General features: G+C 44.1%; 1 protein-coding gene across 3 annotated transcripts in view; it reads left to right on the top strand.

The window, feature by feature from the left end:
* CLIC5 (chloride intracellular channel 5) overlaps positions 1–3,926 on the top strand; it is a 147,999-nt gene extending 144,073 nt beyond the window's left edge. For all 3 annotated transcript variants that reach the window (XM_028509904.2, XM_028509903.2, XM_036024181.1), the window contains exon 6: positions 291–3,926. In XM_028509904.2, coding sequence (XP_028365705.2) covers positions 291–458 — 168 coding nt within the window. In that variant the 3' untranslated portion in view covers positions 459–3,926. The remainder of the gene's footprint in view (positions 1–290) is intronic.
* The last annotated feature ends 13,013 nt before the right edge of the window (positions 3,927–16,939 follow it).

The following is a 16,939-nucleotide window of genomic DNA, read 5'->3' as shown; positions in this document are numbered from 1 at the left end:
ACATACCTGATCATTTCCTAAGGAGCAATCCCTAGAAGCTGAATCACTAGGTCAAAGGATAAATTACATTAAGTTAAGAAATACAAAATAAAATAATACAAAACAAAATAAATTAAAATAAAATGAGTAGGCAGCACCACCCCCTTGCATCACAGACATGTTGCTGCTGGCCCGGCGCCATGCGCGGAGGGATTTTTACTGTGCACACTCGCTGGGTCGCGCCACTACCACCTTCCAAGTGATTTGTTTCACGCCCTCACACCACTTCTGTCCTGCCCTCTCTGTTGCAGATTGTGGCCAAGAAATACCGCAACTACGATTTCCCGGCTGAGATGACAGGCCTGTGGCGGTACCTCAAGAACGCCTACGCCCGGGACGAGTTCACCAACACCTGTGCTGCCGACTCAGAGATAGAGCTGGCCTATGCCGATGTCGCCAAGCGCCTCAACCGATCCTGAGCACGGCCACCGGGCCCATCACCGCCGCAGAAGAGCTCAGCTTCTCCCAAAGGACTCCAGCTTCACAAACTCCTCTTCCACATTTTGCCTTGAGAAACTCTTTTCTGGTCAGGCCGCACCTTGCTGGCTTCATTAGAACTTCCGCCTGCTGCCTTTTGTGAAGGTCAGCGCCAACCCTGTCTGACTGCACAGGAATCTGCAAGCAGAAATGCTAGAAATAGTCAAACTCTCAGCCTTTGGGCCTGGTCTGAGTTCAGTGTATTTGGGGTCAGTGTTGGAGAACCCACGGATGGGATCGTCACCGGCCCTTTCTGCCAATATCAAACTATCTCCTCAGATGCATTAGAAACATGCAATGCCATGTCCTCCTCTGTCTTCCTCTTTGTCAGTAACTCCAAGGCCAAGGACAGACGCCATCTTAGTTCTTATTAGAAAGAGCTCCCCTGCTCTTAGGGGAGACAGAGAGAGTGAATGGAGAGGAACCGAGCGGGCTGGATTTTGGCACCTGGCAGACCCACCTGAAGTCACTCACTACTTTCTGACACTCCTGTCACACTGGGCACTTTGGGTACAGTCTCAGTGCTGTGAATGTTGCAATGCTATCGTGCACCTGGCTGACACGGACCTTTGTTTTCATGCTGCCTGGGCCTTGCCAGAAAAGGAAATTGGCATGCAATTCCAAACTGGGGGGGGGGGGGGGGGGGGGGGGGGGGGGGGGGGGGGAGGGGAGAGGAGCAGTGTTGATGCCAAAAGGCCCATGGGGGTCTACCAGCCACGGGGTTTGCTTGCTTAGGGGTAGTTGCTTTGTTGCAGGTCACATGCCTGGGTTTGACTATGTTTATCTACGAGTGAATTTTGGTCCATGAGAAAGCAGATGTGTGTGGGAGGTGGAGGGATGGGTGCACATGAAAGAGTCCTTTATGATGCTCACCCGTCCCTGGGAATTTTGAGGACAGGTCTTCTGTCTCATGATCTAACTAAGTCTTGAACTGGTGATGTCATGTAACTACCAACCTTATAGCAAAAACCCAAGAATTGGCCAAAAATGACTTTGCAGGCTCTTTAAGTTGTTTCTGGATGCGGATCTCTACCTGGGTGCTCTCAGGCAGCCGCTCCAGACTGATTCCACCGCAGCCTCTGATGGGCGAGAGTCACAGTGAGGAGGTGGCGTGATCCTGGATCCTTAGGAAGAAAGTCCTTGAGTCTTTCTGACTGGGAAACCATGTGGTTTGAACTTGAGAAAAAAAATATGCCCATCTGGGTTAATGTTCTTACCATCTGACTCAATGACCAGATGAAAAAAGGAAACCTTATTTTAGATGATATTGCTCTCCTTAGTTGCTGTTCTTGAGTTTCACCTCCTTAGAAGTTTATCCTGCATGAGCATGGGGACCAGAGCAAAGGAAACTAAGAGAAATGAACTAATCATCAGCTCCCTCTCCCAGGGAACTCCCTGTGAGGAAATGCACCCGCCACAGACCCTCACCTGCAGCAATCCTCCCTTTTCTGGTGCCTGTCGACAGAGAGTGAGGTTCCCAAATGCCGGAAAGCCCCAGGGCTTGGCTCATTGCTCAGGGAGGGCAGAGCGGCATGGGCCTTTTCCATAGAAACATCAACAAATTCTAACCCAAGCAATCCCCGGACCTACCTGCCTCCAGGGACCTCTGAAAGAAAAAGTGGCCCGTTGATCTGAGCAGAAAGAGGAGGAAGCAGGGGGTGTCCTTCAGCCCACTGAGGAAGAGGAAATTTCTCAGTAGGACATTTTATAAGCCTTTGAGTTTTGAAAGGCAGAATGAATTGATTCATTTCCACCTCTAAAGGATCCTTCCCACAACTCCCTGGAAACCTGTCCCTGGAGGTGTTTAAAATGGAGGACTGGTGAAGAAATAGTCTTTTTTTACCTTAAGGAAAAGCCCCAAACTGGCCTCCTGGGGGATGAAAGCTTGAATGATCCCAAAGGACTCTTAATTGGTGTGAAATCCTCTTGTCCTGGAAATCCCTCCCTGACCTTCACATCCCGGGTACAACCACCTCAGAGGCCGTCTGCTCTCCCGGGACCCACGGTGGCCCTGTTCTTGAAGCACGTCCATGCGGTGCAGCCAGGGCAGCAGAGCAAACAGAAGGGTGCCAGGAGGACCGACTGCCCCGGAGGGGTTGGCAGACTCTAACAACCATGATTTGATATTCAGACTTCCAGTAGCTGGCCAGTCTCTAAAAGCAGTCTTTAAAAACAAACAGGCCAAACCAAATCAATATTGTTGTTTCTAGATGTTCCTTCTGTGGTTGACTTAATTTTACATAAATAACAATATTAATAGGCATGGGGCAGATATATGATTAATTATAACTATTTAAAAGAGGGGAAGGAGCCAGAGATGGAAGGATCTTTTTATTTCAACAGTACATTATCATATAATGCAACTATTGACTTAGAGATTCAAGTTCTTATGACCAGATTCATCAGAATATTTTTAAATAATACTAATATGACCTTCTGATTCTTTTTTTTTTCAAAAAATATTTTTTTTAGATTCTTCAGCCTCCTGGGGCTTTGTCCATGGCCTTGTCTTACACATAGCAAGTCACACCCCAGCAACAGCATGGTAGGTTCTCAGGTGTCTGCAGCGCCAGCTCAGGGAGGACTGGTGGGGTGCGGCTTGACTACACGCTCCAGAGTTTTAAGACAGGAGGTGACTCTTGTCATTGGTCTTGAAGAAACACTAATCCCTCAGAAAGCATTTCAGTGCGGCCCAGAAATGGGATTAATTTGGGTTGCGTTCCTGTTTTATATTTTACTTATTTCTCCCCTGTGACTGTCATGTCACTATTTTTTTGAGGGGTAGCTAAGTGGGAGGCTGAGGCAGAAACAGGAGCCAAACCCCAAGTGGCTGTTGAAGTCGCCCACCTACTCGGCACTGTCTACCTCTCTGGTTGGCCCAGAGTGAAGCTATTGGAGAAGATTTTAATAACTATAAAAGATGAGCTGAATGAGTAAAATCTTGATTGATCCAGAGCATAGTGCCTTCTGTTGTTTGCCTTTATCTCTTGACAAAGGAAGTCAAATAAATGCCTGACAACCCAGAATCACAGGCATGAGTGTGAGGATCTTGTTTATACAAGGGATGCAGCTCCCTGGCACCAAACTAAGGAGTTGGAAAGTGAAAAACACTCAGTCAGTTTCTTTGGCCACAGGATCTCAGACTAGTTTCAGCTCCGGAGGAAATGGTGCTGTCCCTAGTGGTCACTTCTGCTGGTGGGGACAGTGAGGATCTTGAATTTTAATTAGAAAAAAACATGTTTTCTAGCATTTGTCAAATAAAGGAAGCAACAGAAGCTCTTCACCACACCTGTGCCCACTGGCAACTTTGCTGACAGAAAATACAAAGCATCATAGAATTGTCACAAAATGGATCACACCTGGAATAGAGCTTAAAGCTCTGAGAGTCTCAGGAATCAGCAAGATCTGGGGAGGGTGGGGGGAGAACGGGGGTGGGGGGTGGTGGTGGTGAGGCAGAGTCAGGAAGGTGCAGGTGCATCTAGTAAGAGTTTTCATGATGAGAAACCCGTGGGAGTCTGCATCTAAAATGAAGCTGGCCCAGAGGCAGCAGATACCCAGGAGGCACTGCTGTGTCTCTGCCCTGTTCCCACCGGCCTGCAGCCATTTCAACAGCACAGCGCAAGTCAAGACGATGGAGTCTCCCTACTTGGAAAGGTGAAGCCTTAACTTAGAGATAAAATTAAGACCACGATTCCCAAGGGATAACTTCCTTATTTTTGCATATGACATTAAAAAGAATCTTAAGAATTAGCGGAAGAAATCTGTGTGTAAAGCATCCTGGATCTGGTGTCAGGAGATGGGTGGAGTCACACTGCCGGCCTTGGGCCCTTTTTGCACACGAGGACGATTGTCTTCAGTTATTGCCCTTCAGCACTCAAACCAAACAACACGTGCCCGCCGCATGCATGCGTGTTTCTCTCCCTTTGTCAATATTCTTTTCCCAGCTTAGTTTCAGCATACTTTCAGCTCATAATTAGGTATGATTCAAGTGTGCATAAGTTTATTTAATATTACTTACAGGAATAGATCCAATCCTTCCCTCCCTAACCAAACATAAAATAAAAGACGGCTACATTAGAGGGTTTGGGCTAAAGCAATCTGTTTTATGACAAAACATAGTTTTAAGGATCCAGTTATCTAAGGTATATATTGTATAGCTAGAGATTTCACATGTATTTAAAACATAAAATATCCAGCTGATGTTTGAATTTGTCTTACTTTCCTGACTACCCAGTTGTCCCATTTTATAAGCTGGAGAGTTAACTAATTTAGCAAAAGATGCTTAGCTTTTATGACAGAACAAACATTTCGTTTTATAAAGACACTCCTAACAATGGTTACTTGATTTTCTCAAGACCTTTAACTGTGGTGATAAAATAATAGGACTTGCTTTCCAGCCTTAATGAATGTAAAATGCCTTTTAATGAAGATATTGCTGAGCGTTTTCCTCATCTGAACCAGTTATAAATTTGTTCCCCAGTCTTGATTGGTATTGATTGATTCAAATAAAGTTGGTTTATTTTCAAATATTACCAGAGTGATCATCAGACTTCTTCTTTGAGGTGGGGATTTGCTGTGCTGTTTTAAATGACAAGTATGAAATACTGATTTTTTTTCAAAATAAAGGTAATTTTATTTTCTATTACAAAAGAAATACAAACTTCCAGTTACAAAATAAATTTCTATAAAAGAAAATGTGTTCATTCTTCTTAAAAAATTAAAAGCAAATAAAAAGAAAAGGCAGAAGAGGAGAAGGAAAAGCAAAAAGCTTGTGGCCTAGCCATCCAAGCACTGACTTTTATTTTATGATAACTAAAATTTTATCATAGTACATGGCTTGGTAAAAAAGAAAAGTATTCTGATGTTCTTTCATATTTCTAATTTCAATTTCCTATCTGTACTGTAGGACCTAGAGGTAGGCCAACAGAGACAGTCCCGGAGTGATTTAAGAAATATCTTAAAATATAGTTGCACCTGCACCCAAGGCTTAGCCCTCTGTGGCCAAGCCCCCTCAGCATTCCTGGCCTGAGATTCCCGACCTCAGCACCATATCACTGACTCTGGGTTTAGATGTCCAGAGTCCTTAGTAAGTTTTGCCCAAATCCATTATAATACCTGATGAGGACCTCTGTGAGCATTCATGTTGCTAGAAGATGCAAAGGTCCTGGCAGCCCCTGGTGTCCTCCATGCTCTCTCAGAACCTAGCTTCTCATCATCTTGGACGGAATGAAGCACCTGACTCGAGGACAAGTCCTGGTCGGAGCAGCATCCTCAGCGAGGGTGTAGCAGATGCTGTCAGTGGTCATCTCTCCAGCCTGGCCACCCCTGTCTTCCTCTAGCCCAGCTCTGATTGGGTCAGGAGTCCACCTCCCCAGAGCTCCCCTCTCCCCCAGTTCCCACCTGCCCACCCTCTCCCTACTCTTATGTAACTCAGGTGAGAGTGTTTCCAACCCCTGAGGCAGGGGTGAGTCATGAATAGTTTGAGCCCATCCTCCTGGCTGTGTTTGGTTTCTGAGTGGGCTTTTGACCAAGTTCCACCCAGTTTTGTGAGGGAATATTTGTTCAGGAACTTCTGAGAAAGACCTCCTTGTTCTGAAAAAAGTGATTCCTTAAGTCACTGCCTTTGGTGCTGCCTCTGGACGTGGGTGCAAGGCCTGCAACTGCTGTACCCTGTGGACACCAGGATGGGAGAGCCTGGGGGAGAAGGCAATGGCCTGCACAAGTGAGCAGGAATGAATGGAGAGAGCCAGGGTCGTTGATGGGACCACTGAATCGCTGCTGAATGGGCAAACTCCAAAACCGGTTCTAATTCCACATAATGCATCCCAGGTTGTTTGAAAGAGGTTGAATGTGTTGTGTGTTTGTTTATTATTATTACGAATGGCCAAAGGCAACCTGAGTGGCGTATTAGCTAAGTTTCTTGTCGTCACCAGCTTATTTGATCATCATATTGCTCACCCCCAAGGTCACTCAGGAGGTGTTCCGTGTTTCCACTGTGTGAGTGCAGAGGGTCTGCTCCACAGGCTGACCCAGGGCTTGGAGCCTGGGCTACTGCATCCCTCTGCGTCAGGACTACGATGAAACCTGGGGGCATAACAGTGGCAGTAACTGTGCCTTGCAGTGAGTGAACTTGTAAATGAACATATCTCATTATACTCAAAAGTGTTGTGAGCTGGGCCTGTCTTATTTTTACGTCTAGTGACTAAAATCCTCAGAGTCCCCAGTGAGTTTTACCTTGCAGAAAAAGGCATGGAGTATCAGACGGGGGAGGTAGGAAGCTCAGGATTGAAAACAGAGAGCAGAATTCTAATCAGAGTTCCATCACTAAGTTACTATGTGACCGTGAGTAAAGCCCCTTTCTGGGCTTCCCTTATTGGGGTCCCTTGCCTATGAGGTGATGAGACTCCTGATGAACAGTACTTATAGTTAATAAAGGGTTATTTCAAGTGAAAGTACATTGCAACCAATTAGAATTTCAGTCTATTCCACTCAGGTCTTCTCTAATTAAAGTAGGTGATCACCAGTAAATACAAGGATGTTAGAATTTGGGGGATTTCTTTTTTCTTTTAAAGTAATTTTGGGCTCTTTTGGAGTCAATGCACCCTCTCCCCGACATCAGTCCCCTATCTTTCTAGCCTGCAGCCAATGAAAGCTACATCTATATGCAAAGACAGTTACCCCAAGGCCCTGCAGGGAGGTTCATTAACTTGCAATTATTGATGTAGAAAGTAAAGGAGACTCAAATTTTGGAAAGATTTTCAATAAAAAGTACGAAAGTTTTTTTAAGTTTGAGTTTAACCCTTCTTTGACTAGAATATCTCAATGCCCCAAACGTTCTTATCTCTGCGTTTGCATAGGACTTGGAGTCTCAACCGCACAAGGCACACAAGCAAGTGCGGTGATAGACACCAGCCCGGAATCAAGTGCTGGTCCTCCTGTGGTGCAGGGCTTGGTTGCACGCCACTTCGCACCCATCCATCTGGAATCGTTCCTCTGGGTTAGCCGTGCCTCACTGCCCTCTGCCCAATTAAAAACTAAGCTCCTTTAAGGGATGGAGTGAGTGTAGGTTATCCAATTTTGTGCCAGGTGTCACCTTGTCTAGCACTCAGCAAATATTAGATGCTCAATAATATTTATGAGTGGTTGGCTGGAGAGGTCAGGAGACAGCATTCTAGATTTCTGGGTTCACCTCAGGTCTCACCCTTCATTTCCCTGAGGTCCCTGATACCCTGCACCTTGTTTCTGAAAATGGAGTGATAACAGGGAGTCAGGAGAAAATCGGGTATTTGTGTTAGTTAAATATGTTTCTAATATACTTCTGAAGAGTGGATGCTTCTCAAACAGTTCATACAGCACTTATCTGTCTGTCTGGAAAGAGGAAAAGCTGCCAGTGCTTATTGGATCGCATGGTTGTGATTATGCAATGATTTAGCCAGCTTCCCGCAATGCTTTGCCCAGATTGGGTGTTTTATTTAGAAACGGATTAGAAACGTTGAGGTGAGGGTGGCTCTAGTGCTAGAATTATCTGCCTAAATGAGGGTTAAACAAATTTGTCTTTTTCCCCCTGAATATATGTTCTTAAGAGAGAATGTAGAGAATGCAGAGAAGCAAAAAAGAAGTTAGAGAATACCTGTAATCCTCACACCAAAGATAACCACTCTTAATTTGTAAATAATTATATTCCTAGGGTTTTTTTTCAGGTTAGCTAGAAATATAAATATTAATTTTTAAGCAAAAAGAGCTGTTCTCAAAAACTGAAACCAATGTGCTTCCCCGCCTGTATGGTAAACAATTTCGTGTTCATCATTATTTTCCTGTTTCTGTGCCACACACTACTAGGTCCAGACAAAGAACTTGCTACTTGTTTCTGAAAATCCTTGCTGACTTGTGAAGACCAACAGCTTGCCCGACAACACTTGCTTCAAGACCTCGCCCTCTGGCGCCCACCAGCCCGAAGCTCTATGCTTCACATTGCCCAGGCCTCACCGGCTCCCCCGTGGCAAGACCCGCCTTGTAATCACTCAGCTCTGAACTGAAGCCCTCTATGTATTCTCCCCTGGTTTTGCCGTTTGGAAATGCTTCCAAGACTTTGTCAAGAAGGTATTCTTCATCCAAATAAATCTGGTAAATAAAATCTGGTCTTGTTTTTCTAGGTTTTTAAAAAATGGTGAGTTAACATTCTACATACTGTTTTTTATTTTCATTCATATATCATGAACACATTTTTTACCCCTTTTCTTCTTTTTAATTTTTCTTTTGTTATTCTCACCTGAGGACATTTTTTTCATTACTTTTAGAGAGAGAATGGAAGGGAGAGAGACATCAATGAGAGACAGAAGCGTCAATTGGATCCCAGACCAGGGATCTTAAGGGCCCTGCCCAGAAATTGAACCTGCAACCTTTCAGTTACAGGACAATGCTCCAACCAGCGGTGCCTCACTGGCCAGGGCCCTTACCCATTTTCATCTGTAACACCATTCTTATGTATCATAATCCATTTAACCAGCTTCCTGTTATTTGGTCTTTAGGATATTTCTAATATTTTACTCTTATAACAATGCTATAAGGAAGTTCTAGTAAGCTAGATTCTTCATTATTTTGGATTCCCCCAAGAATAGATTTCTGGAGGCAAACTTGCTGAATCAGAAGGCAGGTACATTTTAAGGCTCCTGATATATATTGCTAAATTTGCCTCTAGATCATTCCGACTTTCTCTTACCAGAAGACTATGAGTGTTTACTTTATTAAATCACTGCCTGTATTGGGTTTTCTTATTTTTCAGTTCTTCTCAGTTTGGTAAGTGAAACACACCTGGTAACTATCTGGTTCTCCTCTTGTTGATCTCTTCTAAGTTTGTAACCAATTTTGAGACTGTGTTGAGGTTCTGTGTCTCTCAGAGGGCAGCTGGCTGGCTCCTTTCTCGGCAGCTTAGCTACTGCGTGTCTGTGAGGCTGCCGCGTCATGGAGTGCATTGACTATGAGCTGGTTCTTGTGGCAGCTGTTCCCCTGCGGGCTTCTTAGTATATTTTTAAGTAGAAGAAAAGAATGTAGAATTTCTTCTTCAAGTAAAACATGAGAACATTTGAATAGACAAAAAAATCTTTACTTTAGGCCACATGAGAATTGCCATTTTAGATCAAACTCAAAGTATATCCTGCCAGTAGAGTCTCAAGAATATTAGGAACATATTATGAGAAGGTGTGTATGTATGTGTGGTGGAGAAGGTGTGTATGTACGTATAATGTTTCTGACTTAGAGCTTTGGAAACATTAGTTTCCAAAGTTCCGAAGAGTTATTTTCTACCAGAAATGTCCACCAGAAACTCTCAGAATTCGCTGAGCGTTTGGCCGTCAGAGTGAGGCCAGCCCCGTCCTTCAGGACGACGACTGTGCACCAAGTGAGGACAGAGACGGCGAGCTGGCGGGCCCCGAGCTGGGGTTTGTGCAAGCAAGAGAACCTGAAATACGAAATCTGCATTTCTAGGGTGATGATCTCCAAAGTACTGTGGCCTCTAAAGTAAGACCCAAGAGACAGGGCAATTCTCAGTATTAAATGCTAGTTTGATTAATGGGGAAAAGAGACTTTATAGTCACCTGGAACCAAAGGATTCTGGGAAACGGTGGTCTTCAGTTTTTCCTTCAGCCTCCTCCGCATTTCTATACAGTGCACAACTCCTGTGGTACTATTCCTTATCCCCGGGTCAGTGACTCTCAGAGAGGTTCTCGGAAATCAAACCAAGATGGCACCGACTCTCTGGCCCCTCATTCATCAGGATGCCATATAACCTGAAAGCAAAAGCCAGGAGAAAGGTGATGAATGTGAAAGAGCATGAGACTCTAACTGAACCACTACGTAATACAGACCACAACAGGGCCAAGTTCAACATCCAAAAGAGACATGGAGCCCCAAAGCTATCATGTGGTTATTTAATTCTAGAAAAGGGAACTATATGAGGGTGTTGAGGGGGGTAATGAAAGGAGCAGTTAAAATGTAAATTGCCCACTGGAGACCATTTTAAAATGCTTCTTGTGAGTACCTAGCAAAGAGCTCCAAAGTCAATAATAAAAGACCCTATAAATGCATGGAGGCAGAAAGCCAAGGAGATAATCAGTGAGACCACTTGACCCAGCGCTACACTGGGAGATGAGATGGAGAGAATGTGAAGAGGTGGCTCTTTTCCTTTTCAACTGTGAGAATGAAGAAAGACAACATGGCTGTCCTCACTTCCTCTTTTGAAAAACACCATCATAAATATGGATTCAAACACAGTTAGGCTTAATGAACTGAGGGCAGCGGATGCCAGCAGGAGGGTCCTGAGGGGAAAGCCACTGGGTAAAGCTCATGGTTAAAAGGTGGGAACAAGCACCCCTGGGAGGGGCTGGAAAACACTCCGCTCTGGCAGGAACACTGCCTCAGTTGCACCTGCAGTGCGTTGATTCTCTGAGACATCGGCCCAAGGCTCCTGTGTCTGACAGTGGTGACAGCCACCGTGCTGAACGCCTGTCCCTGGGTCCTCTCGTGCTAAGTGGAATGCAGTTGCATTATCTCAAATTCTTTCCTTAAATTAAAAAAATTTTTCCATCACAGTTTACATGCAATATTATATCAAAGGTGAAGGGATTAAGAAGTACGAATTGGCATTATCTCAAATTCTGACAACATTCCCACATGTACACTGTTTTTCATTTACAGAATGGTACTCTGAGGCCCATAGCAGTTAAGGATATTGCTCACATCACAAGCCAACAGGAGGTAGGATTGCAGCCTGAAGACTGATATCAAGTCTTAAAGGTGAGGCAGACAGACCGAAACAAAAAATATATATATATTTTTAATCTGAAAGGCAGAGCTGTCATGTGATCAAACCCAAAGTAATGAAAGGCGTGACTTGACCACCAGGTACAAGTGTGAATCAGGTAACACATAGTGTGGGAAACCCTAAACAGCTAAAATTAAAAATACAAATTACTTAATAATATATTTTGGAGACTATTCTGTGTAAGTACATAAAAAGCTTCTTCAGTTGTTTATTTTATAGGAGCATAGTTTTCATTTACTTAATTTATTTATAATTACTTTTAATTAAAAAAAACAGGCACACAAAAGAAGAAAATTCATGCAGTTCAACAAGCATTACAGTGGAAAGTTGGTGGCCTTTCGACGGTAAACATTCTAACCCATGTCACCAAAGCCACTGCTGGTATCAATTGCTTGTGTTCACTTCCACAAACCTTCATGTGAACACATGCACACATCACACTGCACATACATTTTCTTGTTCAGTAAGAACCTAGGACATGTGAGTGGATATGCATGTGTCATATGTATTTTATAAAAAATGGGAGGGCAATGTTCTCTATCTTGCATTTTTTACTGAATATATCTTGGAGAGCTTTCGGTATGAATACATGACTCACTCTCTTTGTAACATCCGAATAGTGCTTCACTGTATCAGTTCAACTTAATTCACTCAGCCAGTCCACGTGTAATAGACATTCCGGTGGTTTCCAGTCTGACGCTATTGAAGTGTTGCTGCAGCACACTTTCCTGGCAGGTGTTCTGAGTGTGTGTGAGGAGATATCTGTGGGATCAGTTCCTGGTGTGATGATCAGATTCCAGGAATATTCATTTAATTAATTATTTTTCATTTTTACTCTAATCTTAAATAAAATAGTAAATGCACTTGCATTGTTCAAAAATCAAAACAGGGCAACGAAAATGTTAGAAAGTCTCAACACCCCCATCCCTGATAATTATACTTCCTTCACCACCTGTAAATATTTTACTAGTTTCTTGTGAACCTTTCCAGATTCTTCTTTATTCAGTTGCAAAAACAAAAATATATACTTTATCCCCTCTGTTCTTACCACTGCAGCACCTACTGCATTCGCTGTTCTGTATCTCACATTTTTTTCTTACTGTGCTTTACAGATGGAAGGGCACAGGGTTCATCCCCATTTTTTTAACAACTTCATACTATTTATAGTGTAGATATTTCATAACTTAATTAGCTCTATTTTGATAGACACTAAAGTTATTATTTCTAAATATTTGCTGGTGCAAACAATGCTGTAATGAATAGAGGTATACGTACCTTATTTTACATTTATATGAATAGACATATGAAAATGCATATAGCATGCTACCATTTGTGACAAAATGAAGGAAAGCAAATTTTTAATAATTCCTTGGAAAGATAAACAAAAAGCTAATAATGGTTTTTTGCTGGGAAGGATGGGAACAGAATGAAAGAGAACAAGGTAGGAAGGAGGTTTTTCTCTGCACGTCCATTTATGCTTTATTATTTGAATCATGTGAGTCTGCTACCGGGCCACATACCTATTTTAAAAATGTGTAATATGAGTCAAAACCTGCTTATGACATGTTCAGATGAGGTTATTTTCTTAAATAGGCTGATCAGGACATCTTAAGGCTCTTGAAGTGAAGTCATAAATGACCATAATGCTTCTCTTCCAAGTTCATCCCTTGGTTCTCTGGCTTGTATACAGCACAACCATCAGCATCAATTTTCATACATTTTCTTCCCCAGGTGGTTAATTTTATATTGCTAGTATTATCCCCCTTTTCCTGAAACCCTGGGGACATTGGAAATCCCAGTTCACAGACCCTTCCTACAAGGATTAAACAAGGAATGTGATCAATAGCAAATACTACATGCCCTGGCTGGTGTGACTCAGTGATTTGAGCACTGGCCTGAGAATCAAAGGGTTGTCAGTTCGATTCCCAGTCTAGGGCACATGCCTGGGTTGCTGGCCAGGCCCCCAGTGTGGGGTGCATGAGAGGCACCCACACATTGATGTTTCTCTCCTTCTCTTTCCCTCTCCCTTCCCCTCTCTAAAAAAGAAAGTAAATAAAATCTTTAAAAAAATAGAAAAAAGAAAATACCGCATACCATACATACACAAACCCAACTACACGTGAGGAGAAAACACGTGGCTGTGGAGAATCCCCGGACAGCCTTGGTTTGCAAAGTCCACTCAAAGGCCCACGTGTTAAACCAGACCACACATGCTCTGTGCCTCAGGCCCCAGGGGCCCTCAGGCTGAACCTGTGGAGCGGCTCTCACACCAGTCCTCTTCTCTGAATGGCTGCTTCTGTGCACACCGAGCAGCCTCCCACCACTTGGACCTTCCAGGGACTTCAATTCCACGCTGTCCCGTTAGTTTTTCTTTAAGCATGCTCCCTCTTTAACAAGTCATGCTGCAACCAGAAAGGGGTATTGGGGGTATTCTATCCATTAAGCTTCATACAACATTTTTTTTCCTTCTTCTGATTCTTTCTCCCCTCTCTTTCTCTTCAGAGTTCTCCTGTGACCATTGGGTCCCCAGCAGCTTCCCCACCCCTCAGGCTAGCAGTCCCCTTCTACGTTTGTGTTATAATTTTATTACACATGAACTTATTGTACAATATATCACATCATATTGCATTGCCTAAGTTATCTATTTTTAGAATTGGAGCAAAAAATTTCAAAGCCATTGGCTGTTTCAGAGGCTGAACTCCAAGTGGAGGTGACCATAGATCTAAGCCTCTGCAGCATTCCAGGTATTCCCAGAGAAGTCATCTGAATGGCACCTTTGCTCCTGCACATATCCATGTGATACGGGTTGAATTATTTCTCCCTGAAAGGCATGTCGGACTCCTAACACCTGGTACCTGTGCATGGGACCTAATCTGGAAATAGAGTCTTTGCAGATGTAATCAGGTTAAAAGGAGGCCATACTGGATTAGGCTGGGCCCAGATCCAATAGGGACTGGCATCCTTATAAGAAGATGAAAATTTGAACACACAGAGGAAACTTGGCCACGTGAAGACAGAGAGAGAGATTAGAGTCATGCCACCACAAGCCAAAGAGCACCTGGAGCCACCAGAAACTGGGAGAGACGAGGAAGGCTTGGCCCTGGAGGCTTCGGGAAAGTGCGGCTCTGCCAGCACTTTGATTCTGGACTGCTGGCCTCCAGACCTGTGAGAGAACACACTTCTGTGGGTTAAACCACCCAGATGGTGGTAATTTGTTAATGAAGCCCTAAGAAACAAATGTACCATGCATTTGCTCATTTCTAAGTTATGTTTTGTGTGTGCTCCCTCCCTGTTCTGTTTCCACATATTCCCAGCCGGAATGGAAGGTCACTCAAGCATCTTCAGAGCAGGGCTGTCTGCTGAGCCAGAGGTGGGATGTCAGCGACCCACGCTGAAGTCTGAGACAAAGTGCCTTGTTCATGCCATCCCCTGTGAGCATTTGAGAGCCACTTCACTAAACGGAGCTCAAGTAATGTCCCAGGAATGTTCAGGACATCAGAGGTCTGGCTCTATATCATTGCACCTAATCCCACATCCAAAGGGGTTCCCAACTGGCCTGCCCTGGCTCCAGGCACTTGGAAAACATGTCTCCCATTGCTTCCCTCCACCTCGTCATGCAAGAAGGCACCTACCAGTTTTGTCCACTCCAAATGCCTTTGAGCTCTGCAGTGATGAGAAAAGGGCAGAAAATGCCCACTTTCAAAGCTGTTTGCCTGGAGAGCACCTGGAGGACTTATTTGGCAGGTTCTTCCTTCAGATTTCCTTTTAGGTGATCACGGATTTGGCAGTGGGACACTTGGCTAATCCTCAAAGAATACAAATCAAAACGCCCAGTTCTCCTGCCCCATAATTATGTTATCCAGTTACTCCCCTTGAGCTGGTGATAAAAGGAACTCTACCAAGTGGGTGCTCGACAGGTGGCCTTAAAAGGTTTAAATTGCCACTTGAAGCTGGGCTGATGAAAGGGGTCTGTGCAGGTGTGACTGAAGCAGACACGGACAGGACGCACTTGTTCAGGGCGGGGCCGCTCAGGGTACACCCAGCAGGTAGAGGTTTAGGCAAGTGTCTTCTTCATGATTCACCTTTCATTACTGACCCAGATGCTGAGGCCAAAGCCAGGGCAATGTCAGGATTTGGGGCTGCACCTGGACAGATGTTGAGGATTCTGCTTCCTCATCGCACATGGTACCATCTATGACAACAGACCAACCATATTTCAGAACCTATTCTGAAGAGAAGCAAAAGAGCCCCTTTTGGCAGTCTTAGAATGTTAAAGAGCTTAGCTCATTTGGCGTTGGATCTTTCAGATACTGTTCTAGCCAATCGGCCCCACCCTTCGACATCCATCCTCAGTGGTATTCTCCTACTTTCATCCTCTGGAAATTTGCTGAAGCAGTTTCTGTGCCATATTGGTTATTTTAGTTGGGGACTTACGCTTTTAGCACAAGTTCATGTTTTTATTATGTTTCAGAATTTCGAGGCCCCTCATCCTCCTTTGGTCTTTTCCATATTTGACACTTCTTGGCATGGCACCATATTTTATTTTTCTCTGATCCTCTTGAACATATCTCCCTAAAGTCTACTGAAGACATCTTTGGAAAACTCAGTGTTGTTCCCTTAGCATTTAGGAGCTCTAGAACGAAGGGGTGCTGTCTCTTTAGGTTTCTGTGACTTCCTTTCCATTGGCCTTACTTTAGTTTGGAATTAGGTTCAGAAGATGTCCAGAGAGTTGTAGTTCCCCAGTTTTTCATCTTTTCTCTGACAGATTTGTGTTCCCGGGGGGGGTGGGGGGGGAGCACCTCTGCACACTTTCACTTTGGAGGATAGACTACTCTCCCAATCTTTCAACCAGTCCTGTTTTGGTGGTGGCCGGGGGAGATGATCTTCTGTTGACCTTATGGGAATAACATGACTAAGATATCCAGGGGAGGGTCATCCTTGAGTTAGGTAGCAGGCAGAGAGTGATGGGGAGCCTCTCTATTAGATCCTCAGTTGAATTGCCTTTTTTTATTCTTGATGAAAAAGTTGGGACTTTTAAAAACTTATTTCATGAAGTACACAAAATTTTTTGTGTATTCTTGACAGTTTATCACACTTTGGGCAATTGAAAATCATAATTAAACTCTGGAGAGATGAAAGGAGAGGGATGTCATTCCTACTATGCCTTCTCTCCCACAAACCGTGACTGTCAGAGTTCCGCCCAAAGTCCTGTTCCTCATGCATGAAGCTTTTTGTCTTCCTTAGTTCTTGCGTGCTGGGAAAGAGCAGTGTCACTGGTGTAACCAGTAACTGCCATATCTTAGGCAGAATCAAAATAAAGGGTTGATTTCTCATTCTGGCCACTGCCCAGCTACAGTCATGGAATCCTGAGTGATCTCATGGATATTGCGTTCTCCTTTGCCAGAGACTCAACTCAGCCTTCCTTGCGCTGGGTGTGCCCATGTGACCAGGTTCTAGCCAACAAGAGGAAAGGGAAGTCTTTGGGGCTGCCTAGGTTGTCTTCCATGATAAAAGGGAAGCACTTTTTTCTACTGCCTCCTCCTTCCAAATCCTGCTGGAGATCTAGTGTCAGCATGCAATACCTTTTTACCTAGAAATTCCAAT

Source organism: Phyllostomus discolor, chromosome 4 (assembly GCF_004126475.2).
Source record: "Phyllostomus discolor isolate MPI-MPIP mPhyDis1 chromosome 4, mPhyDis1.pri.v3, whole genome shotgun sequence".
In the NCBI taxonomy this organism is placed as follows: domain Eukaryota; kingdom Metazoa; phylum Chordata; class Mammalia; order Chiroptera; family Phyllostomidae; genus Phyllostomus; species Phyllostomus discolor.
The sequence above is the reverse complement of the archived record's forward strand: the minus strand, read 5'-3'. Positions and strand labels throughout refer to the sequence as shown.